The 23,012-nt window shown below is 44.9% G+C and overlaps 1 protein-coding gene, 1 long non-coding RNA gene and 1 other non-coding gene across 3 annotated transcripts in view; 1 reads left to right on the forward strand and 2 right to left on the reverse strand.

Moving 5' to 3' along the window:
* The window catches only part of LOC114429856 (NACHT, LRR and PYD domains-containing protein 12-like), a gene marked incomplete at its 3' end in the record, with an annotated part of 16,880 nt that extends 1,333 nt beyond the window's left edge, over nt 1–15,547 (reverse strand). The window contains exons 1-6 of the mRNA XM_028398471.1: nt 15,527–15,547; nt 12,352–12,553; nt 10,331–12,131; nt 10,068–10,241; nt 9,782–9,955; nt 2,792–2,838 (exon numbers count right to left, since the gene is read on the reverse strand). Of these exons, the coding sequence (XP_028254272.1) occupies nt 2,792–2,838; nt 9,782–9,955; nt 10,068–10,241; nt 10,331–12,131; nt 12,352–12,553; nt 15,527–15,547 (2,419 nt within the window). The remainder of the gene's footprint in view (nt 1–2,791; nt 2,839–9,781; nt 9,956–10,067; nt 10,242–10,330; nt 12,132–12,351; nt 12,554–15,526) is intronic.
* Nucleotides 15,548–15,910: 363 nt separating this feature from the next.
* On the reverse strand, nt 15,911–16,351 carry LOC114429880 (uncharacterized). Its single transcript, XR_003669961.1, has 3 exons — nt 16,321–16,351; nt 16,093–16,236; nt 15,911–15,971 (listed from the first exon to the last, which is right to left on the reverse strand). It is a non-coding gene; the product is annotated as an uncharacterized LOC114429880 (long non-coding RNA).
* A 3,780-nt stretch (nt 16,352–20,131) lies between these two features.
* On the forward strand, nt 20,132–20,203 carry trnap-ugg (transfer RNA proline (anticodon UGG)). The gene has a single exon. It is a non-coding gene; the product is annotated as a tRNA-Pro (tRNA).
* The last annotated feature ends 2,809 nt before the right edge of the window (nt 20,204–23,012 follow it).

Genomic DNA, 23,012 nt, shown 5'->3' on the forward strand with positions numbered 1-23,012 from the left:
AGCCACCCAGAAATATGCAGACACACACTATACACACCTGACAACACACAGACACACAAACATGGATTTTCAAAATAAAAGACCCTGCACAATAACAGGATATGCTGACGTGTAGATTTTCAAAATAAAACACTTAAACCTGTTTTAACATGCATTAGGGAGTGTCCCCAACCCCCCCCCCCCCCCCCCCACACACACACACACACTTACACAGACACACACTGATTTTCAAAATAAAAGCCTGTAATTCATTACACAGCTAACTAGCGCTAGCCACCCCTACAAATTATACATCAAATCGACCAGCTCGGTCAGGACTACTACCCTCTGAGGTTTGGTAGCGATCGGATAAACGGTGTTTGAAAAAATCCAGAAAAACTGCGATCGACCCTCCCCACAGGCATCAAATCACTGTCAAAACTTTGAAGGCATGGCGTTTGGGCATGCTTTCACACAGAACCTTCATTCAAAATGTAAAATGTAGATAAACATTAGACCTCTGACATATTGAGTCCCCATGTCTGTGCCACTTTTTGTTTTGACAGGCAAGCCACTTAAGCTGACCTAACCCCCCTCACAGGAAATAATGGGAAACTGGTGAGATCCCTGACAAAACCCAGCTAACTTTGGAAGCCTATCAGTCTGGCATGCCTCTACACAGAATATTCATTTCAACTGCAAACTGCTCATAAGGAGTTGGACTTTATCATACTGAGTCCTCATGTTCATGTCTTTTACCAAACTTCATAAAATAGCAGCCAAAGTCACATCCACATCTTTAGGATTCCTCCATTCAGAATGAATGGAGAAGCTTGGGGCCTATTAAACCTTATATAAAACCAATCAGAAACACTGGAAAAGCATGAAATGTCATCAGTGGCATCTTTCACATATGCCGGTGATCAGGAATGAGGTTTGGTGGTATATAATGGGGCGGACCGGCAGCAGAGTGTGGGTGAGCGTGCATTGGCCCACTCAAAATTTCTTGTGAAATTTTCTAGGTTATATATACAATAGTTATTTCTATTTTCTTTCCTGTTTGGTTCTTCTTCCTTATGTTCCTTTCTTTGGTTGGGATTGTTGGTGCATTATCATTGAGGGTTCTTCCTGTAGAACAGACCAAAAGTCCAGTTCATATGTTCACTGGGCCGAAGCCTCTGTCATAAAATCAATAATGTCCTAATATGCCACCAGTACTGTTGTCCACAGGATGAAATCACACGTTTAAAAATGATTATTATTTATATATATTTAACATTTCACCACAAGATGGCAGCAAACATGGTCAAACTCTCACCACCCTGTTTACCAGTGATCTGTGTTTTTTTATTGCCCATTTCTAAAATGGCAAGTGTGAGTAAGAAAAGGAAGGTTGACAGCGAAGGCCGAAGTTTCAGGACAAGTGGAAATGGAAGAAGAATGTGAGGGCAAGACATCTTGCACATTGAAACCTGTGTTGGAGCCAGACCTGCCCCCTTTACTGCAGCTGAGAGCCCAGTCTCTTCCTTCTCATCAGAGGTCCCTCGTTAATCGCGGGGTTACGTTCCAAAAATAACCCGCAAAAGGTGAAATCCGTGAAGTGATGGGCTTTATTTTTTACAGTTATTCTAGATGCTTTAAGGCTGTGAACCCCTCACTACACACTTTATACTCCTTTCTCTCCTGTTCAAACACTGTCAGAGTTCAAACCTTCATAAAAATAAGTCCAGTGTTACAGAATGAAACCAAAGCACAAAGCAAAATAAAAGGAAATATAATAACTGAAGATTAAACAATGGTTTGTGAAATGGAAGTTGTGGCGGCTGCACTAAAATGAATGATAAGTTAATGTGGTCTGTTCAGAGCTGTCAGTAAAAGCTTGTTTAACTGGTTTCGGCTGTCCCGCCTAACAAATGAAGAGATTGCTTCCAAAACGCTATAAATCCAGAAAAAAGTGTTTTCTTTCCAAAAAGGGTTTATATGAAACTTCTAGTTTTCATATAAACCCTCCGCCATGACAGTTGGAAAGCTGCCCCGTGATTGGTTGAATGGAAATGCTGCATTGTGCTGAAAATCAGGGCGTTTGTAGCAGATTGGGAAAAAGTGAAGAAGCGGTGCAGGGAAACATGGCGGATAACGTGTTTTGTTACTAATTGATTACAAACTTTAAACAGAGACCCCGTGTGAAACTTATTTTGGTGGTAACTCGTTTTCTTAAACAGTGGCGTTTCTCGCTCTCCCTAACCCTAACCCTAATAATGCTGCTCACAGCTCAGTGTCTCAGTGTCTTCACTCTTCAGTCCATCAGTCCAGTCTGACCCTTTGGATGAGATTCTTTGTGTCTGAGTCCTGCCTGCTTTTGGACTGTGGAGCTGTTTCTTCCTGTGTTTGGACCTTTTCAACCCTTTGTGGTCTCTTATTGGATTTTGTCCTTTGTCTGCTTTGGTTGTCTCTGTTATGTCCCAGGCTGAGGGGAAACCCACACACAGCATGTCTGCACCTCCCCACTCGTCCCCACTCTCAGATCGGCAGCTACACAGGCTGGTTTCAGTGTTAGGCTGCAGTTCATGAACTCAGAGCTGAGCAGTGCCCAAACAAACACAGAGACACTACAACACACTAAAGCTCCCTAACAAGAGAAAAAAGGAAAACCAATGACAAAGCTGGAACCTAAAACTCCTGCTGGGGAGTAATAAACTCCAGTAAACACCAAAGAAATCCAACCGCCGAGGCTGCGCTACAACAGCTCTGATGGACTGATAGAACACTGACTCATGCACAATAACATGAGGAAAGACTGAGTCAAACTTACACTTCCTCAGCCCAGGTTTTAACCACTGCTCTCCACCATGCTCCACCCTGCAGGAAGAAACACAGTCAGAATGATTTTCTAACCAACATGAGTCCAAACTGCTGATCAACATGAAGCAGAGTTCCTCAGTTTGTCAGAGACACACAAACAGACTGAAACTCATGTGTGTCGACTCCAGAAGAGTTGTAACGCTCGACCATAATTTACAGTCTACGTTACCACAAAAAAACAAACTAGGGACGTTACCAATTTCAATTGTTTAATAAAAAAGAAAAGACCAACTTGGATAACTTAAATTTCACTGTCAACCACAGTGTCCTGTTAAAGGGCTTGCCCCGCAAAACAATACACTCCCAATAAGGAAACAAAGGTTTTTTTCTATTTAAGTATTTCTCACCCAACAAAAAATTCCACCCCTTTCCCACAAAACTCTCAACACAACAGGCAGTCCAAAAGGAGGCCAAAGGCACATCCTACTAAAAGAGAAGAAAAGAAAAATGTCCGTTTTCTTATCTGGTGGGTGGCAATGTCCATTCCAAATGAAAAGGTCCCATAAATCCCAAAGTCTTTCAAAAGGTAATAAAAATAAAGTCCAAAATACCAGTTGTAGCAAAAAACGAATTAGAAGCTTCTCCCTCACTCACCCTGGACACCAGGGGTTTCCATCCAGGCTTTGTGGTGAGGTGATTCTCTTCCCAGTCTTTATCCTCACTTCAGGCTAAGAGTCCCTTCTTGTGTAGTTTCGCTGGGGTCCACTTTTCCCAGAAAAACCCCCATGGGCCCTGAAGAAACACAGACCTCCTTCCTTCCTGGTCCTCAGTCTATCTCTCCCCTCCCTAAACTTTTCTCACTCGCCCTTTTTCAAATCTAAGCCCCACCCAGCTAACCTGCATGACACAGCAGGAAACAGGAAGGAAACATACATATACTCATGCACATACATTTTCTCAGTTTTGTGGTGGTGCCACAGATCCCCCCCCTTTGCCTATGGCATCTAGAGGGAAGACCCCAAAGAAAGGTTTGACATTTACCACATTAACCGTATCCTGTTTGCCTTTTTCCTCTAACCACCTGACTTTGTAGTTAACAGGCCCTAGCCTTTTAATAACCTGCACTGGGCCTGTCCAACGTGGTGCTAGTTTTGAAGAAAAATGCTCAGAGGCTTTAGATATGGGGTGCGCCCTCACCCAGACCAGGTCTCCCTCTTGGAACTGAGCAAACCTCCTGCGGGCATTATACGACCTGGCTTGTCTGCTTTGGGCTTTTCCCATTCTCACTCTGACCTCTTGCGCCATCTGGTGCTGTCTCTCCAGCAGAGTGTATTGGGACTGAATAGGTGTGGGTGCTTGAATGAGCCTCTCCAAAGGCCCTTTCAAGGCCCTTCCAGTCATGAGCTCTGAAGGTGAATGTCCAGTGGTTTCATGTTTGGCTGTGTTGATGGCAAACCGGAATTCTGGTAACCATTTGTCCCAGTCTCGGTGGTTGTTTTGGATGAAGGAGGCCATCATGGCCTTCAGCGTCCGGTTGACCCTCTCGGTCAGGTTGGTTTGGGGGTGGTAGCTGGTTGTTAGTTTTTGCACAATCCCCCATGTTTTGCAAAGTTCTACCAGTAGGTGACTCAAGAACTGAGGCCCACGATCTGAGACCAAGTATTTAGGTACACCCCACCGGGTGAAAATTTCATTTTTTAAAACTTGGCAAACTTTGGGGGCCTTGCTGTCTTTCAGTGGAAACAGCTCCACCCATTTGGAAAAATAGTCCACAACCACCATCAGGTAAGTGTGCCCTTTCCTGCTTCTGGGAAAAGGGCCCATAAAGTCAACTCCAACCATCTCACCAACTTCCCGCACCACGGTTGATTGCAGAAAACCTGTAGGCTTGGAGTTCTCTGCCTTGTGCTGTTGACAGATGGAGCAGGCCTTTACATGATGCCAAACATCCCTCCTTACTGTCGGCCACCAGGCCACATCCAGGATTTTCAGGAGGGTTTTTAGCTGTCCCAGATGGCCCCCTACTGGCTTGTCATGGAAATATTGAAGGAAAGAATTAGTCAGTGACCCAGGAACAACCACCTGATATTTCTTTCCCTCCATCTTGGAAGGGACCGTCCGATACAGAACATCTTGCTGTACTTCCCAGCCAATCCGATCATCAGGGAATGTTTGGGACCCAAACTTATCCTTTAATTCCTTTACGTGTTGATCCTGCTGCTGAAGTTGTGCCACCTCCGCCAGAGTTGTGGGGAGCTCCCTGCTGTGATGGCCCTCCACCCTGGAAGCAGCTAGTGCCATCACACTCTGTTGCAGCTCAGTAATACGTGACAAAGCATCAGGCACAGCATTCACGCATCCCTTCCTGTAATGAACATGGAATTGGAAGCGCTGTAGTCTCAGAATCCACCGGGTTAATCGGGATGAGGTCTTGGGATTGCTGAAAGCCCAGACCAAGGCCGCATGGTCAGTGAAAACATCAAAAGTAACACCCTCCAAGTAGTGTTCCCATTTCTCCACTGCCCACACCACAGCCAGACACTCCTTCTCAGAGGTAGAATAGTTTAACTCTGCCCCACGGAGCCCCCTAGAGGCATAAGCAATCACCCTCTCTCCCTCTGTGGTGGTTTGGGTCAACACAGCTCCCAACCCCACGTCACTGGCGTCTGTATGAACCTGAAAGGGGAGGGACAGGTTAGGTTGGGTGAGCACTGGTTGGCTCTCTAAAGCATCTTTTAGCTTTTTCACAGCCTGTTGGCATTCTGGAGTCCAGTTCCAGGCCTCCCCTTTGCGCTGAAGCCGATTAAGGGGTGCAGCTATGTCAGCTAAATGTGGTATAAACTTATGATACCAGCCTACCATTCCTAAAAATCTTTTCAGTGAGGGGACGTCTGAAGGGGTGGGATACTGTGACACTGCAGCAGTCTTATCTGGATCAATAGACACTCCTTCTTTGGACACTATATGGCCCAAAAACTTCAGTTGAGATTTGAAAAAATTGCATTTCTTCAGATTCAAAGTTAGATTAGCCTGATGTAACTTACTGAAAACAGCCTCCAAGTCTTTCACGTGTTGCTGTGGGCTAGGTGAATACACGATTATATCATCAATGTAGACAAAACATAATCGTCCCCTCAGGTCCCCTAGGACCCGCTCCATCAGCCGCTGGAATGTTGCCCCAGCATTTTTAAGACCAAAAGGCATTACCTTGAAACGGAAGAGGCCAAAGGGAGTCACCACCGCCGTCTTGTCCTTGCTCTCCTCGTCCATTTCCACCTGCCAATATCCAGACCTCAGATCCAGAGTGCTGAAACACTGAGCCCCATGCAGAGACTCTAGAATGTCATGGATTAAGGGCATAGGGTAAGCATCTAGGGGTGTCTTAGCATTAAGGCGTCGGAAATCCACACAGAAACGATGGGAGCCATCAGGTTTCTCTATCAGGACTACAGGCGCCCCCCATGGAGAGTGACAGGGTTCTATGACCTCATCTTTCAACATCTTTTCCACCTGTTCCTTGATGATTTCCTTTTTCTTTGGGGAAACCCGATAGGCTCGGGTTCGAACAGGAACATTGTCCATGGTGGGGATGGTGTGTTTGATGACGTTGGTTCTGCCAATGGTGTCGGAGCAGACCGAGGGCCATTTCAGGGCCAGGGGTTGTATCATCTCTGGTAAAGCCTTCAGCAGGTCACAGTGCGTGGCTGGTGATTCCTGAAAAACATCAGCTACAGGGACAATGGGCATAGAGACATACAGATTCACTCTTGCTGCAGTTTTTTCCTCGACAGGAGCCCATGTCAATCGGCCAGGGTCCCGATTGATGAAAGGAAAATATGTCCACTTCCCTTTGACTTTGAGTCCATATCTGCGTGTGGCCACATCTATTTGAACCCCTGTTTTAGCCATGTAGTTCAGCCCTAGGATCAATGGGAAAGCCAGGTGCCGGTCATCCATTATATAAGTGTCCACCACCCACACAGTCCCATGCCACAAGTAAGCAAGTTTCACCATCCCGATGGCAGTGTGGGCTTTCCCATCTGCTAGCACAAAAGGGCGGTTAGCGCCTGCTTCCAACCGTTCCCCCCATCTGGTTAACTGTTGCCACAAACTGTTTTTCATTAGAGTGAAGGTACACCCGGAGTCCATGACGGCTTCTCCTCCATGACCCCGAGTTTCCACCTGCACCACCAGCAGATTGGGAGTCTCAGCCTCTGCTAACGCCATGTGATGGGTGACTAAACCTTCGTGATCTTCTCTGAGCTTGGAGGTTTGCTTTTTCTTGTGTTTATCAGGAACCTTCTGACTGTTTACCTTAGCCCAGTAATCCTTTCTAGACGCCCAGTCTCTTTCTACCATGGAACCAACCTTTACTAGCTGTTCCACTGTATGACATGTGCCTCTCAGACTGCTGACTAAGGATGGATTACAATTGTTCATTATTCTTCGAACCATCTCTGCCTCGGTCATTTCGGGTTTCCACTTCAAGCATAAAGCCCTATAATCATAGGCAAAATCCCTTATACACTGATCTGGAGTTTGAACTAGAGATCTTAATCTCTCTTCAACCTCGGACATGTAGTCTGTGGGCAAAAAGGCACTCAGGAAGGCAGCTTTAAAGTCCTTCCAGTCTCTTATCTTAGCCTTTTCTGCTAACCACCAACTCCCAGCTGGACCTGTGAGAACAGCTGTCAAAGAAGCTATGAGCTCTCCGTGAGTCAGAGGTCTAAGAGATAGGAAATTTTCACACTGTTCTACAAACTTGAAAACTTCCGAGGCTTCCCTGTTCTCCCCAAACGTAGGAAAGGTGAGTCGGACAGGGGGTGTAGTAAGAGGTGAGTGTGAAAGAGAGTCACCCCTGGCAATTCCGCTGACATCCAGGGACCACTGAGGAAGGCCTGGAGAGCAGGGACTACTAGTGGCTTTCAGCTGAGTCAGTTCTCTCCGCCATTTTTCATCCCTTCTCAGCATGCAGTTAATCACATCCTGTTCCATCTGCTTCAGAGACTGTTTTAGCGTGCTCTCCAAAGCTTCAAATCTTTGGTCAACATATTCCCTAAAACCCAATTCTCTATTTAACATGCTCTCGCTGGAGGCGTGACAGAGTTCCTCCAGCTCAATGACTTTATTTTGAAGTAACTGCACGGAGTGGGTGAGTTCACCAGCCTCGCTACGCAGAGCAGCTGGGGCATTCTCGCGCTCACAGTCTTCTCCATCGTATCCATCATTATCGTCCTCCAAATACATGTCACTCAGGAGAGAGGATATTTCAGCCACTGGTTCTCTAAAAGTGACAAAATGCCTGTTTGGGGGGGAAAGCCTTCTTCTTGGGCTTAACTCGACTTCCTCTCTCTCTCTAACCCGATCTGGAGATAAAGAGCCAGGACTGCCCTGAAGCTCAATCTGCTTCCCCTCCGCCATCATGCACAATGTTTCTCACCAAAAAAAAATATGAAGCCACTTAGACTACTCACTCTAACCAAAGTAACGTCCCCGTACGGGCCACCATCTGTAACGCTCGACCATAATTTACAGTCTACGTTACCACAAAAAAACAAACTAGGGACGTTACCAATTTCAATTGTTTAATAAAAAAGAAAAGACCAACTTGGATAACTTAAATTTCACTGTCAACCACAGTGTCCTGTTAAAGGGCTTGCCCCGCAAAACAATACACTCCCAATAAGGAAACAAAGGTTTTTTTCTATTTAAGTATTTCTCACCCAACAAAAAATTCCACCCCTTTCCCACAAAACTCTCAACACAACAGGCAGTCCAAAAGGAGGCCAAAGGCACATCCTACTAAAAGAGAAGAAAAGAAAAAGAAAAATGTCCGTTTTCTTATCTGGTGGGATGGCAATGTCCATTCCAAATGAAAAGGTCCCATAAATCCCAAAGTCTTTCAAAAGGTAATAAAAATAAAGTCCAAAATACCAGTTGTAGCAAAAAACGAATTAGAAGCTTCTCCCTCACTCACCCTGGACACCAGGGGTTTCCATCCAGGCTTTGTGGTGAGGTGATTCTCTTCCCAGTCTTTATCCTCACTTCAGGCTAAGAGTTCCTTCTTGTGTAGTTTCGCTGGGGTCCACTTTTCCCAGAAAAACCCCCATGGGCCCTGAAGAAACACAGACCTCCTTCCTTCCTGGTCCTCAGTCTATCTCTCCCCTCCCTAAACTTTTCTCACTCGCCCTTTTTCAAATCTAAGCCCCACCCAGCTAACCTGCATGACACAGCAGGAAACAGGAAGGAAACATACATATACTCATGCACATACATTTTCTCAGTTTTGTGGTGGTGCCACAGAGTCTCTCCTGATCTGCTCTGTGTTTATTCATGTCCTCCATTCTGTGAAATATTGCTCTCTGTCAGTGCTTTACTGTAAAATCCTCTTCATGCAGCAACAGTGTAGGTTTGATCTCAGCATTGTGCATTTATCCAAAGCAGCAAACAAGCCACACTGTCTCTGACTGTTTGTTCCTTTCACTCTATATGCAAACACAAGCCTGGTTCACATGTGTCATGGATGGAAGAGTTTCTGACACACTTCAAATAAATACATTCACTCATGTCTGTGTGTAGTTTTTACAGTGATAATATTGTAGTGTCTCCCTGCTCTCTGTCTCTGACTGAAGGAACTCCTCCTTCTACCATTGTGTTGTTGTCTCCTCTGAAGCTTCACATATGGATTGTTTCAGGAACATTTGTTTGTGGAAATAATTCAGTGGTTCTTACAGCTGAGGACATTAATAAGTAGGGCATCATTTTGTATTTGATCTGCACTAAGTGTGACTGAAAATCAGTCTGTATGTATTTTGACATGAAGAACGTGTATAAAGAAAAGTGAAGTTAACATGATGGACACTTAATGATGGAGGAAGATGAACATCAGGGATCAGTGATTATTTCTTCTCTGCAGTTTCAGTCCATCCATCAACAGCTGTGGATATATGAGCTAAACTGACAGACTGAGGAGGACTCATGCTCTGTGGTCTCTGTGTACCTGAGAGTCTTCAGACTACAATCTGGACTGTTGAGTAAAGCAGACAGCAGCTTCACTCCTGAGTCTCCTGGATGATTGTAGCTCAGGTCCAGCTCTCTCAGATAGGAGGGGTTGGAGGTCAGAGCCGAGGCCAGAGAAGCACAGCCCTCCTGTGTGATCAGACACCCTGACAGACTGGAGGTACAAAACATGTCATGAACTCAAGAAGAAAGAAGGAAAATCCAACAGATCTTCAACATGAACATGAAGCAGAATTTAACTGATGATCAAAAAGCTGGATCCTGACCTGAGAGTCTCCAGTCTGCAGTCTGGAGTCTCCAGTCCACGAGACAGCTGCTTCACCCCTGAATCCTGCAGGTCGTTATTATCCAGGTCCAGCTCTCTCAGACTAGAGGACTGGGAGCTGAGGACTGAGGACAGAGCTTCACAGCTTCTCTCTGAGAGGTTACAGTTGCTCAGTCTGAGAAAAAAAAGAATGAACACAAAGTCAATGTTTTATTGTTCATATAAAAATCAACCATGTTTGAAATGGTTCATAAATCCACCTACAGAACTTTGTTGGAGGCTTTGACCACTGGCAGCAGCCTCAGAAGAGCCTCCTCTGAAGCAGAGTATTTCTTCAGGTCAAACACCTCCAGACCTTCTGATGACAGTAAGATGAAGACCAGAGCTGACCACTGAGCAGGAGACAGTTCATCTGTGGAGAGACGTCCTGATCTCAGGGCCTGTTGGATCTCCTCCACTAGAGAACGATCATTCAGTTCATTCAGACAGTGGAACAGATTGATACTTCTCTCTGCAGACACATTCTCACTGATCTTCTCCTTGATGTACTGGACTGTTTCCTGATTGGTCTGTGAGCTACTTCCTGTCTGTGTCAGCAGGCCCCGTAGAAGAGTCTGATTGGTCTCCAGTGAAAGACCCAGGAGGAAGCGGAGGAACAAGTCCAGGTGTCCACTTGGACTCTGTAAGGACTTGTCCACAGCACTCTGGTGGAGGTGTTTTAGTTCAGCTTTGTGTCCAAAGACTTTAGACCACAGAGGTGTTCTTTTTTGTTTTTCCAGCAGGTTGACAGCAGAGCTGATGAAGGTCAGATGGACATGAAGAGCAGCCAGAAACTCCTGAACACTCAGATGGATGAAGCAGAACACCTTGTCCTGGTACAGGCCTCTCTCCTCTTTGAAGATCTGTGTGAACACTCCTGAGTACACTGAGGCTGCTGTGATATCGATGCCACACTCTGTCAGGTCTGATTCATAGAAGATCAGGTTTCCTTTCTGCAGCTGGTCAAAAGCCAGTTTTCCCAGAGACTGGATCATCTTCCTGCTCTCTGGACTCCACTGTGGATCTGTTTCAGCTCCTCCATCATACTTGATCATCTTCACTTTGGTCTGAACCACCAGGAAGTGGATGTACATCTCAGTCAGGGTCTTGGGCAGCTCTCCTCCCTCTCTGGTTTCCAACATGTCCTCCAGAACTGTAGCAGTGATCCAGCAGAAGACTGGGATGTGGCACATGATGTGGAGGCTTCGTGATGTCTTGATGTGGGAGATGATCCTGCTGGCCTGCTCCTCCTCTCTGAACCTCTTCCTGAAGTACTCCTCCTTCTGTGGGTCAGTGAACCCTCTGACCTCTGTCACCACGTCCACACAGTCAGGAGGGATCTGATTGGCTGCTGCAGGTCGTGTGGTGATCCAGAGGCGAGCAGAGGGAAGCAGCTTCCCCCTGATGAGGTTTGTCAGCAGCACATCCACTGAGGTGGACTCTGTGACATCAGTCAGGATCTCATTGTTCTGGAAGTCCAGAGGAAGTCGACACTCATCCAGACCATCAAAGATGAAGACCACCTGGAGGCGCTGAAAGCTGCAGATTCCTGCCTCTTTGGTTTCAGTGAAGAAGTGATGAACAAGCTCCACCAAGCTGAACTTTCTCTCTCTCAGCACATTCAGCTCTCTGAAAGTGAATGGAAATGTGAACTGGATGTCCTGGTTGGCTTTGTCTTCGGCCCAGTCCAGAGAGAACTTCTGTGTTAGGACTGTTTTCCCGATGCCAGCCACTCCCTTTGTCATCACTGTTCTGATTGGTTCCTGTCTTCCAGGTGAGCCTTTAAAGATGCCTTCTGGTCTGATGCTTGTTTCTGGTCTGTGTGCTTTCCTGGATGCTGCTTCAATCTGTCTGACCTCATGTTCCTCATTGACCTCTGCAGTCCCCCCCTCTGTGATGTAGAGCTCTGTGTAGATCTGGTTCAGAAGGGTCGGCTCTCCTGCTTTAGCGATCCCCTCAAACACACACTGGAACTTCTTCCTCAGGTTAGACTTGAGTTTACGTCCACACTCTGCAGCACGAGTTCCTGAACAAACAATAAATGTCATTAATAAGTGAACGCTACAATAAATGTGTCAAATAAATATTTTCTGTCTCCATGAAATCTGTTCATCAGTTGTAGACAAACAGTTTGTGTTTTCAGTCAGAAGAATTCACAGATGTCTGCATCATATTAACAGCAGAGTGTGTAAATGTAAACTTCATTTCCTCTTTCCATCATGTTAAAGCTCTTCAAATCCTCTTACTGCTCTGCAGACGCTCAGCCAGCTCCTCCTGCTTCATCCTCCTCAGGAAGTGCACTGTGATCTGCACTAATGACTCTCTGCTGCTCCTCTGCTCTTCATCCTCCTCATCCTCCCTCTGACTCTCTGAGCATTCTGGGTAATCTGGACTCAGGAGCTTCTGGATCTTCTTCAGCTCGTCCTTCACAAACCTGACAATGTTCTCCTCCAGCAGCTGGAACAGAACAACAGAGTATAAACTCTCAGACTTTGAGGAGCAGAATAACAGTTTAGTGTTTCATGATATTACAGCTTATGTTCATACATGTATTACTTGAATCTACAACATTAGATATGAAGTGTTGTGTATGCACAGCTGCTGTAGTTATAAGTATTACTACCACAGTTCTGTCTCTGTGAATGCTTGCTCAGGGGTCAGGCTCTGGGTTTGTACTCACCATAAATATGGCGTCCTGAGCAGGAGTCTGAACACTGGGTTGCTGCAGTCTGTGACAGAAACATCAGCATTTAACAACACAATCACTTCACTAAGTGTTTTGATGTGTTTTCACTTTAAACAGATACACAACAGTCAACAGACTGGTGAAGAAAATTAATTAATACACAAAATGTGTGTATTAAAAATGAAAACTATCCTGACTCCACACTGTTCAGCTGCATCCAGCAGGTTTGTAATTTGTTCTTCTTCACATATTCTGCTTTAATGGCTGCCAGCACAGCTGTAAGAGTTCAGTTAAATCTTCCACTCACCATGTTTCTCTTTCTTTAACATTAAACGATGTGCAGCAGGATGGGTTTGTAATGAATCGCAGTCAGACAATGTTGCAGTGTCATGATATAGAGTCTATATCATGTGTTATGACTAAGTCATATTTTGTGTGTGTGAGTGTTCTCCCTCCCCGCCAACAGGGGGGAGCATACTATTGGTTCTGCAGCTGGATGACATGGAGCTCGAGGATTGGAGGACACAGATGGGCTCTGAATTTAAAAACCCTCCACATCAGCCACCCGATGCTCTTGCCCTCCTCTCCACATCTCGAGAAGACTGCACTCGATTTTTGCTTGTATATTAGACATTAGACTGTGAATATTAATTTATGTAATTTAGACTCGTCGTTTGATTTTGGCTTTACCAAGAGTAATTGAATTTAAGTTATTATTACATACCAGGCACATTTGAGTAGGGGTGAGAAGCCGTTTTTGTTTATTCGTTTTCTCCTGTTTTTTGTTAGGAAGTCAGGGAAGTCACCTGTATTTTTGTTTGAATCTCTTTTCTTTTGTTCAGGAAAGACAGGAGCTGAGAACCTTAGTTGTTTTGTTTGTTATTTTGGCATTGCTCACCCTGAAGGTTTCTGTTGTCTCGGTTCGTTTATAAATACATTTATATAAATTCCATTCGTCGTTGATATTTTTTCATATCTACCTTGGGAGTCGGAACAGGAGGGAAGAGTCACTTTATGCTACAACTAGGTTTCCCCTAGGCCGGTTGTAACATAAATTGGGGGCTCGTCGATTCTTTTGAAAGCGTGTTGGTAAGTAAAACGTTTGTTATCGGTAAGTTAAATTTGGCTCATTCGTGTTTTGATTCGTGTCAGTAAGTAATTGGCAATTCGTCGTTTTTTTGGAATATTGTATTTTTCATATTACTCTGCATAATACTGGTTGACAGTTTTGCTCTGAATATGGAGTTTGATCTAGAGTATTTTGTGAAGAATCCTACAGTCCAGCAGTTGGACAAGTGTAGGAAGGTGGATTTATTAATGATTGCTGCGCGTTTTCAGGTCAGAGTGCCTCAAAACGTTAAAAAGGAGGAACTGAAAGAGCTTTTGCAGGAAAAGCTAGTGGAGGAAGGTCTGTGTGTGTCTGTGCCCTCTGTAGAGGAGGCGGCGAAAGCTGACGTGAGCTCCCGTGACACGGTGCGGCCCAGCCCAACCGCTCCCTCTGGTCCGTCTGTTACGCCTGCTATGACGGCAGAGGAGATGCAGCTAACTCTCAGAATAAAAGAAATTGATTTGAGAAATCGCGAGTTAGAGGTGGAGGCCATGCACCTGAAGGTGAGGGCCTTAGAGCTAGAGCGTCTCCCCTCTGCGACTCCACACCCATCTGCCTCACGACAGGTTCCTCATTCTCCTCGTGACACATTTGATGTGAGCAAGCACATTGCTTTAGTGCCACCATTCAGAGAGTCTGAGGTGGATTGCTATTTTAGTGCCTTTGAAAGAATCGCAACCACTCTGAATTGGCCGGTTGTAACACATGACACTGCGGACCTTTGTTATTTCCTTTACTTAAAGCCTTCAGAAACCACCATGAGATGATAACATGACAACATAAATACATACTGATACTTTCTATTATACATCTACAAACACAGACCTGCTTATGGGTCTTTTACAGAGCCAAGCAGACCCACATGATCATTGAAGAACTCTGCTAAGTTACAGAAACAGGACTTAAAGTGGTATCAACATTTTTGAAATGTTCACTTTTCATGGACACAGAGCTGGATCAGTGTCCATGATGGCCACTACAAGAGACTGAACAACTGTTATCACACAATTTATTTGATCACAATTTGACCAAATTCAACCAAAAACACCGAAGAACAGAAGCCACCTTAAAGTTCCGCACAGGCTGTGTTCAAGTCAGAATAATCAGCAGTGTGAGGTACGTGCAAAAATCCAAACCAGGACCCTGGGAATCTGAGGAGGAGGAGACTAGCTCCTAGCTACATATAGGCTGACAGCTACAGTCGTTTTGGGAAGTTGGTCAAACTTTCTATATTTCTGCATAAATATGACCCGAAACACGATCAATGCTGAATTCTGCAGGCCGACAAAACATAGCTGAGCTAGACAACAGAAAAATGCATAAACCGCTAGCGATTAGCACAATGCTAATTTGCATTGAAAACCCATAAGGTCGCTAGCGCTATTAGCGTCACACTTTTAACCCGTTTTCTTAAACTTAAATAACTTAAAGTGCCTCCTATGAGCGCATGACGTAAGGTAAGGGCTTATGAAACATAATACTTACAGACAGATATTCTCAGACGACTAAAAAACATGTAGCAGGATGAAAAAACACAGCAGAAACTTTCCACTTGGCTCTGGAACCATTATGCTACTACGGAAGCCTCGTAGGACAATCTCAACTCAAACATAGGATTTTGGCTGACTATAGGGGGCAGCACAATCATATTTCCATACAGTGTATGAATCTATCATTTATTTAAATGTTTTATTACTGAAATGTCTTTCCATACTTTGTTTCAGTGGGCTGCCTTTCTAGTACAGTGAGGCAGATGTTTAAGTCATGTTTATGCAGACATATAGAAGATTTTAAATGATTCATACACTTTGAAGCAGCACTGTAAATATGCATTACTCTGTGCTACAGATGCTCCAAACCATCAACCACCTGCAGAGCAAACAGACACATACAACCCCAAGAGTCCAGCAGAGCTCATCACAGCATGGAGACACTTCCAGAGTGATTCTTACCTTTGATCATCAGATGGCTGATCAGCTTTGAAATCAATGGGCTCAATCATCGACCGATCACTTTTCATGGACACACAGCTGGGTCCAGGTCCAGCAGAGTCTGCTCTCACATCCTGGATCCTGATAGAATCACAAACACTGACTCTGAGCTTCTTCTGGAAAAATGATGCTGAACATCATGTTACACTTTAAATGTTTAATAATGATGGAAACAAACTGCAGCTGTGACATTAACTCTGACCTTTGACCCTCAGATGGATCAACAGCTTTGAAATTCATGGGCAGATCCTTTGACCGATCACTCTTCATGGACACACAGCTGGCAGGTCCAGGTCCAGGCCCAGGTCCAGGTCCAGCAGAGTGTGCAGTGTGCTGCTGCTTTGTTCTTGAACACACAGATGTGTGAATAATGTGAGTGTGAGCTCTGACATGGAGAAGAGTCATGGACAGTCAGAGACGGTCCTCTTACCTCTGAGCTTTGGTCCGGCTCTCATGGTCCCCACACAGAGGGCTTTTAGAGGGAGGGACTCCGTCCTCTCTGTCCTCACACTGACTCATAGCAGAGCTCACACCTTCACACAAACACAGCAACATGACACAGAAACACACAGTCAGCATGTTGTTATTGATCCTTCATGTAGATGCTAACAGGCTAATCATGCTGTTAGCTTAGCATCAGAGCCTCAGACCAGGTTTGGTTCTCAGGCTTTTATTTTGGTGAGTCTGTAAACACACCAACATCTCTGATGCTGTTATTATTGATGTCACATGCTGTAAGTGGAACAGTGCACACACACATTCAGTGTTTGCTTCAGAATTCTGTCACTTCTCTCCATGTGTGAACATGTGAATAAATGAACATGTGTTCATGTGTGTTTCTGTCACAGTGTGAACAGACTGAGTGAAGCACTGAGACCTTCCTCTGTAACAGTCTGTGGACTGTTTTCTATAGAAAGGACAAACACATGAGCAGCTACTGTCTGAGCTCTGAGGACTGACACACTTCTCCTCATGGCAAATATTAGATTCACATATTTATGAACCCTTGAAGAGAAAATGTTTCTTCTGATGAGTTTCAATCATCGATATGAATTCATGAAAAATAAAACATGACAAATTGATGCATTTATAAATGTTTTAGTTTTAGTAATAAGAATCATCTGAACTCAATTCAACCAGATGCACCTGAACGCACCATGAACTTTAAACCAACCAAACTTACGTAACGTGGCGCGCGGCTGTTGCGCAGCACAGGCGCGTCAAACCGGAAACAGACTGATCTGATAAAGTCAGAATAAAGCGACCTTTTCTCCGCTTGAAGCTTTGAACGAGTCGATCTGAGTTTCAGAGCAAATGAAGCTGCTGAACTTTACAGAGAGAACGATCAACAGAGACGCTTGTTGTTGGTTCCGCGTTTCAGGGACTTACTACAATAAAGATCCATCAGTTACAGGCAGTAAAGATCAATGAGCTGATCACACTGATGATTGATCAGATATCGACAGACTCACCTGCTGAATCAGTCCTGACTTCCAGAAGTTTCCACCTTCGTGTGTGGAGCTGCTGGTTCTGCTGCAGTCTGTCTGACAGGAGCTCAAAAACCAAAGTAAGTCCACAGAAGCCACGCCTTTAAACCAGGACACGTCTCCAGCAGGGGGCGCCCTCACAGTGGAAACATGAAGCTGATTTTTACAGCAGCCTCCCTGTTGTTGCTCTCTCTGAGGGAGAAGATTGGAGAGGGCAAGGAGAGCTACAGGAGGAAGCTGGAGAGCCAACTTGCCCGGAACAACTTGAGGGAGGTATGGAGTGGCATGCGAACCATCACCGGCCACAATAGGATCTCTGACCAGCTGATGGATGGAGATCTGCAGGAGGCCAACCAGCTGAACCTGTTTTTCAACAGGTTTGATAGTCCACTCCCTGACCACCCTCCCCCTCCCTGTGATGCACCATTAACACCTGTCTATAACAACAATGTACCTCCTCCTCCCCCTCCCCCTAACCATACTAACCAGTTTCACCTCCCCATCAATAACATCACCCTGCCCCCCTTACCCCACCTTCCATTAACAACCCCCCACCCTCCCCCATCAGATCTCTCTCTCTGCTCTTCTGTGTCCACAGTTACCATCACCACAGAAGATGTGAGGAGGGAGTTCAGTCGCCTACGACCGGGAAAAGCTGCAGGACCGGATGGACTCAGCCCCAGAGTTCTCAGGGACTGTGCCACACAGCTGTGTGGGGTCTTCCAGCACATCTTCTCCCTGAGTCTGGGCCTGATGACTGTCCCTGCCCTGTGGAAGACAACATGCCTTGTTCCTGTGCCCAAGACCAAACATCCAAGCACACACAGCGACTACAGACCAGTTGCTCTGACTTCACATGTGATGAAGTCTCTGGAGAGGCTGGTCCTGAAACACCTGCGTGCTGTTGTGGAACCATCGCTGGACCCCCTGCAGTTTGCTTACCAGCCCCGTATTGGAGTGGAGGACGCCATCATCTACCTGCTGCACAGAGCACACACCTACTTGGAGGAGGCAGGTAACACTGTTAGAATCATGTTCTTTGATTTTTCCAGTGCGTTTAACACCGTGCAGCCTGCCCTTTTGAATAGGAAGCTCCTGGACATGCAGGTAGAGACCCCACTGGACACCTGGATCACTAACTATCTTACAGGTCGACCACAATTTGTGAGGCTGAGGAACACCGTCTCGGACACGATAGTGAGCAGCACGGGGGCACCCCAGGGCACGGTACTGTCTCCATTCCTGTTCACACTCTATACATCGGACTTCAGACACTGCTCACAGTCCTGCCACCTGCAGAAGTTCTCGGATGATTCTGCCATTGTGGGCTGTACCAGCAGAGGTCGGGAGGCGGAGTATATGAGTGTGGTGGACAGCTTCGTGGAGTGGTGCAGACAGAACCACCTGCAACTGAATGTCACAAAGACAAGAGAGCTGGTGGTGGACTTCAGGAAGCACCAGACACTCCCAAACCCGGTCAGCATCAAGGGTACCAACGTGGACATTGTGGACAGCTACAAATACCTGGGTGTCCACATTGACCACAAACTGGACTGGTCCACAAACACAGAGGCAATATACAGGAAGGGACAGAGTCGCCTGTATCTACTGAGGAGACTCAGGTCCTTTAACGTCTGCCAGACCATGCTGCAGATGTTTTACCACTCGGTGGTCTCCAGCGTCATCTTCTACGCTGTAGTGTGCTGGGGCAGCAGGATGAAGACGGCCGACACCAACATACTCAACAAGCTCATTAGGAAGGCTGGCTCGGTGCTGGGAGTGGAGCTGGAGTCTGTGGTGGAGGTGACAGAGAGGAGGATACTGAGGAAACTCCTCAGTATTCGTAACAACACGTCTCACCCCCTGCACGACACACTGCTGTCCTACAGGAGCACATTCAGCGGTAGACTGAGACTACCGAGGAGCAGCACAGAACGCCACAGGAGGTCCTTCCTGCCAGTGGCCATCAGACTGTATAACTCCTCCCCTTTCTGTAGGGAGAAGCGCTAGATAATCATGTCAGGCATCACTGTCATTCCCTCCACTGGTCTATATTTATGTTTACTTAGCACCTTACATCTCCATATTTGTATCCATGTATCATATATTGTGCTCATACTGCGTACTGTACTCTTATTTTGGATTATAGTGACACTTATACTCTGTACTTAACTGCATTTAATGTAACTTGATACCTCTGGCACAAGAATTTCCTTCGGGATTAATAAAGTTTTATCTTATCTTATCTCTTATCTTATCTTAGGTCATAGCAGCAGTCACCTGATGAGGTCATGTATCAGCTGAACTCAATTAAATTGAATTTTCCATCCAATAAATGCAGCAGAAATAGAAACAGTAAGGTGCATAAAATTCCTCCAGGACATAAACCTTTGCATTTCAATATACCAAATTAAGTTGGATGAAACCCCCACATCGCTGGGCTCCTGTCTTCAGAACGTGTAAGCTGCCCTCCTATAGGGTTAAAAAACACAAACACACAACACTCATGTTGATCCTGAGCATCACATAAACATGTGAATCTTTCATTAATATTGAAGTTCCTCCTTTGTTCTGGGAAACTTACAGAAGCTTCTTTGAGAAGTGGTTCAGCTGAGCCATGAACTTCAATGCAGCGGCTTTATATTCCTAACCAGAAATCTTTGTTCATAACTTTACCAATGTCAAACTAAGAAGAACATGTGCTTTGTGTTGTTCTTCCACTGACTGAAACATGAAAAAAAAGCTGTCACACATGGCTCGTTGGTCTAGGGGTATGATTCTCGCTTTGGGTGCGAGAGGTCCCGGGTTCAAATCCCGGATGAGCCCTCATCTTTGAACTTCAGTAGATAGGATGGCTGCTTCATGTTTACATTTACAGCACATAAGTTCATATTCCAACTTAGTCCCTGTAAACAGCTGTCTGCTCAAACTCTTAGAAGCAATCATTCTAGAACTGCACTGCACTGAGGACCAATGTCCAGGGAGAGCTGAGGAAGAAGTACAGGGGCTGTAAGGCAGGAGTGAAAGTAGAGGCTGCATGTAGACATTTTGCCAGTGATCCCCTCGGCAATAATAAGGAATGTCAACTCAGCTGGGCCATGAACTTCAATGCAGCGGCTTTGTGGTGATCTGCAAGAAGTCATCATTCACCTTGAAAACAGTAGTAGCACAAAACAGTATTGTTAGTTGTAGTTACTCTCACACAGAATTGAATGGCTATAAAGAAATGTGAGTTTTCATTTTACATTAATTAATTAATTACCAATTAATTAATAATTAATTGAATTTTTGCTCGTATCAAATGAATAAACTCCGATCTTTATTTACGGACTCCACAGCAAGATAGGAAACATTACAACAGCGAAGTCTCCTCCAGCAGATATTGGAAAGACTTCCACTCAGCCGAGAATCCGCGGTACGTTTAGTCATTGTGCTGCTTACGACCAAACGAAGCGCTGGAAGAACGTAACGTAGGTTGATTTGCACAGACACACATTTAAATGTGAAATTGTCCGGTTTGTTTATTTGTTTGTTTTTTCTGCTGCTGTTCTACAGTCTGAGTGAAAACATGCACTAGTGTGGGACATATTCCAGTCACAGGTTCATTTGCGCAGACACATGTTTTAACTTTAATAATCACTGATGTGACTTTTCTGAACTTTGTTTGTCTATTTGTCTGTTTAATTTTAATGTTGACATGCTTTGTGACCTTAAGATAAAAACATTTGAAGGACAAAGTTACTTTAAATGTTTGCTTCATTATTATTTTGAAGCAGTTTGTGCCTCAATATTATCAATACATATTTCCATGGCTGGTTGGTGCCTAATCACCAGCTTAGCCTGTTAGAATGAAGTAGTTAACTTGACTGATGATTTGTCGGTATCATGCTAGAACACTGTGCCAATTTAGAGTCAAAAACATGTAAGTGCAACTGTCATCAATTAATCGTCAAATTAATCGTTATCGGCTAAATGCCACAATTAATCGTGATTAATTTTTTTGCCAATATCGCCCAACCCTAATCAGTATATATAGTAATAATATGAAGTAGTTGAGATTTCCTGTGGATTTTAACAGGTTGTTAAACTATTTTACCTACAGAAGTAAACACTTAATGACTATTTCAGAGACAGATTCAACAAAAACTCGGTGACAAACTAATTACAAGTGAAACAACAGTTTTGTCAAACATACTGGTGCTGCTACACTAACAGCCTCCATATCTGAGGCCTTCTCTCATTTACAGAGACAAAAAACTGGCAAATCCCATAGAAAAATGAACCAAACTGCTTAATGCAGATAATACTGAAACACTAAAAATACTAACTTACAAAAAGATGCATGTCCTTATTTTTATTTGCTTATAAAACTGCTGAATTCACAACAAACCTTGTGGATGTGTTTATAATGATGCCCTGCCTCATCTGCTGCATCAGTGTTTCCCTGTTCATATAATGCTCCACTGTGTCCTGACGGTCCATCACATGTGTTTTATTCTTGCTGATAAGAATATGAGCAGGTGGCTGTGCACTGGCTCGGCGAGGCTGAAGCTAGCAGGCTAACAGGAGCTAACCTGGCCTTATTACAACATGGGTTAATGCTGAAAACAACTCTAACTCTCCGTGTCTTTGTTAGAATCTCCTCATGTCCATTGTGTGTGGGGAGGCAGCAGAAAAGGCAACAACATGTCATCAGACAAATAATACCATCTACTGTAACTGGAAGTAAACAGCAGCTTCCTCCCAACTTTTCTAAGTTGATTTAACATCAACCAAACGTCACCTGGGGCCATGTGACAAACAGTCAGGCTTCAGCATGAGCTGGACTTTGTGGGATGACACTGACGTTACCTCCTCCAGCGTCGACCAGCACTGACGGTTCTCTTTACGGTGTTTTACGCTCGCTCGAAGAAAGCCACTGGCTTTGTTAGGTCCGTTACTATAGTAACGGTATTGCAGCGCTGTGGTAACCAGGAAAACATGGAGTGGATTTCAGTGGTGAGGTTATTCTCTTACGAACTTAGTGGAACAGAGTTTTTCACGAGCAATCGAGACAGCATTAGGTGGAGTTTCCTACTCACTAAATGTGGGGGGGTCCAAACGGGCCGTTTTAAAATGTGGGGGGGACACGTCCCCCTCTGATATAATGGTAGCGACGCCTATGGATTTAGTAGTAGCCTAATCCACGTATTAAAGTACATCTGCATGCAGGTGGTCCCCTTACAATAGAACACGTTTATACCTTTTCCTTTTACTAAACAAAGTCATTTCAGCACGTTTACAGGTCTCCCCTGCTGTCTGTCACGTACGGCACAGTTCCAGCCCGATGCACACCCAGCAGCACAGACACACACGCAGGGGAGCAGGCACCCACCAGCAGACAAAAACGATATAAAAAATAAAATATATTGTGAAAATATGCCGACTGCTTCACTTCAATAAATCGCGACTGTATTGTTTCACATTAACTACACTTAAGCACTGGCTGTACCCCTGCATACAAGTGCTGCTTAGGCTAACACAGAGCCTTTACTTCCAACGTTAGTCCTCAGTGCAAAGACTTCTTCTCTTGAAGAAACAATATCAGTTCTAGAATGATTGCTTCTAGGAGTTTGAGCAGAGTGCTGTTTACAGG

This window comes from Parambassis ranga, unplaced genomic scaffold (genome assembly GCF_900634625.1).
Source record: "Parambassis ranga unplaced genomic scaffold, fParRan2.1 scaffold_21_arrow_ctg1, whole genome shotgun sequence".
Taxonomy (NCBI): domain Eukaryota; kingdom Metazoa; phylum Chordata; class Actinopteri; family Ambassidae; genus Parambassis; species Parambassis ranga.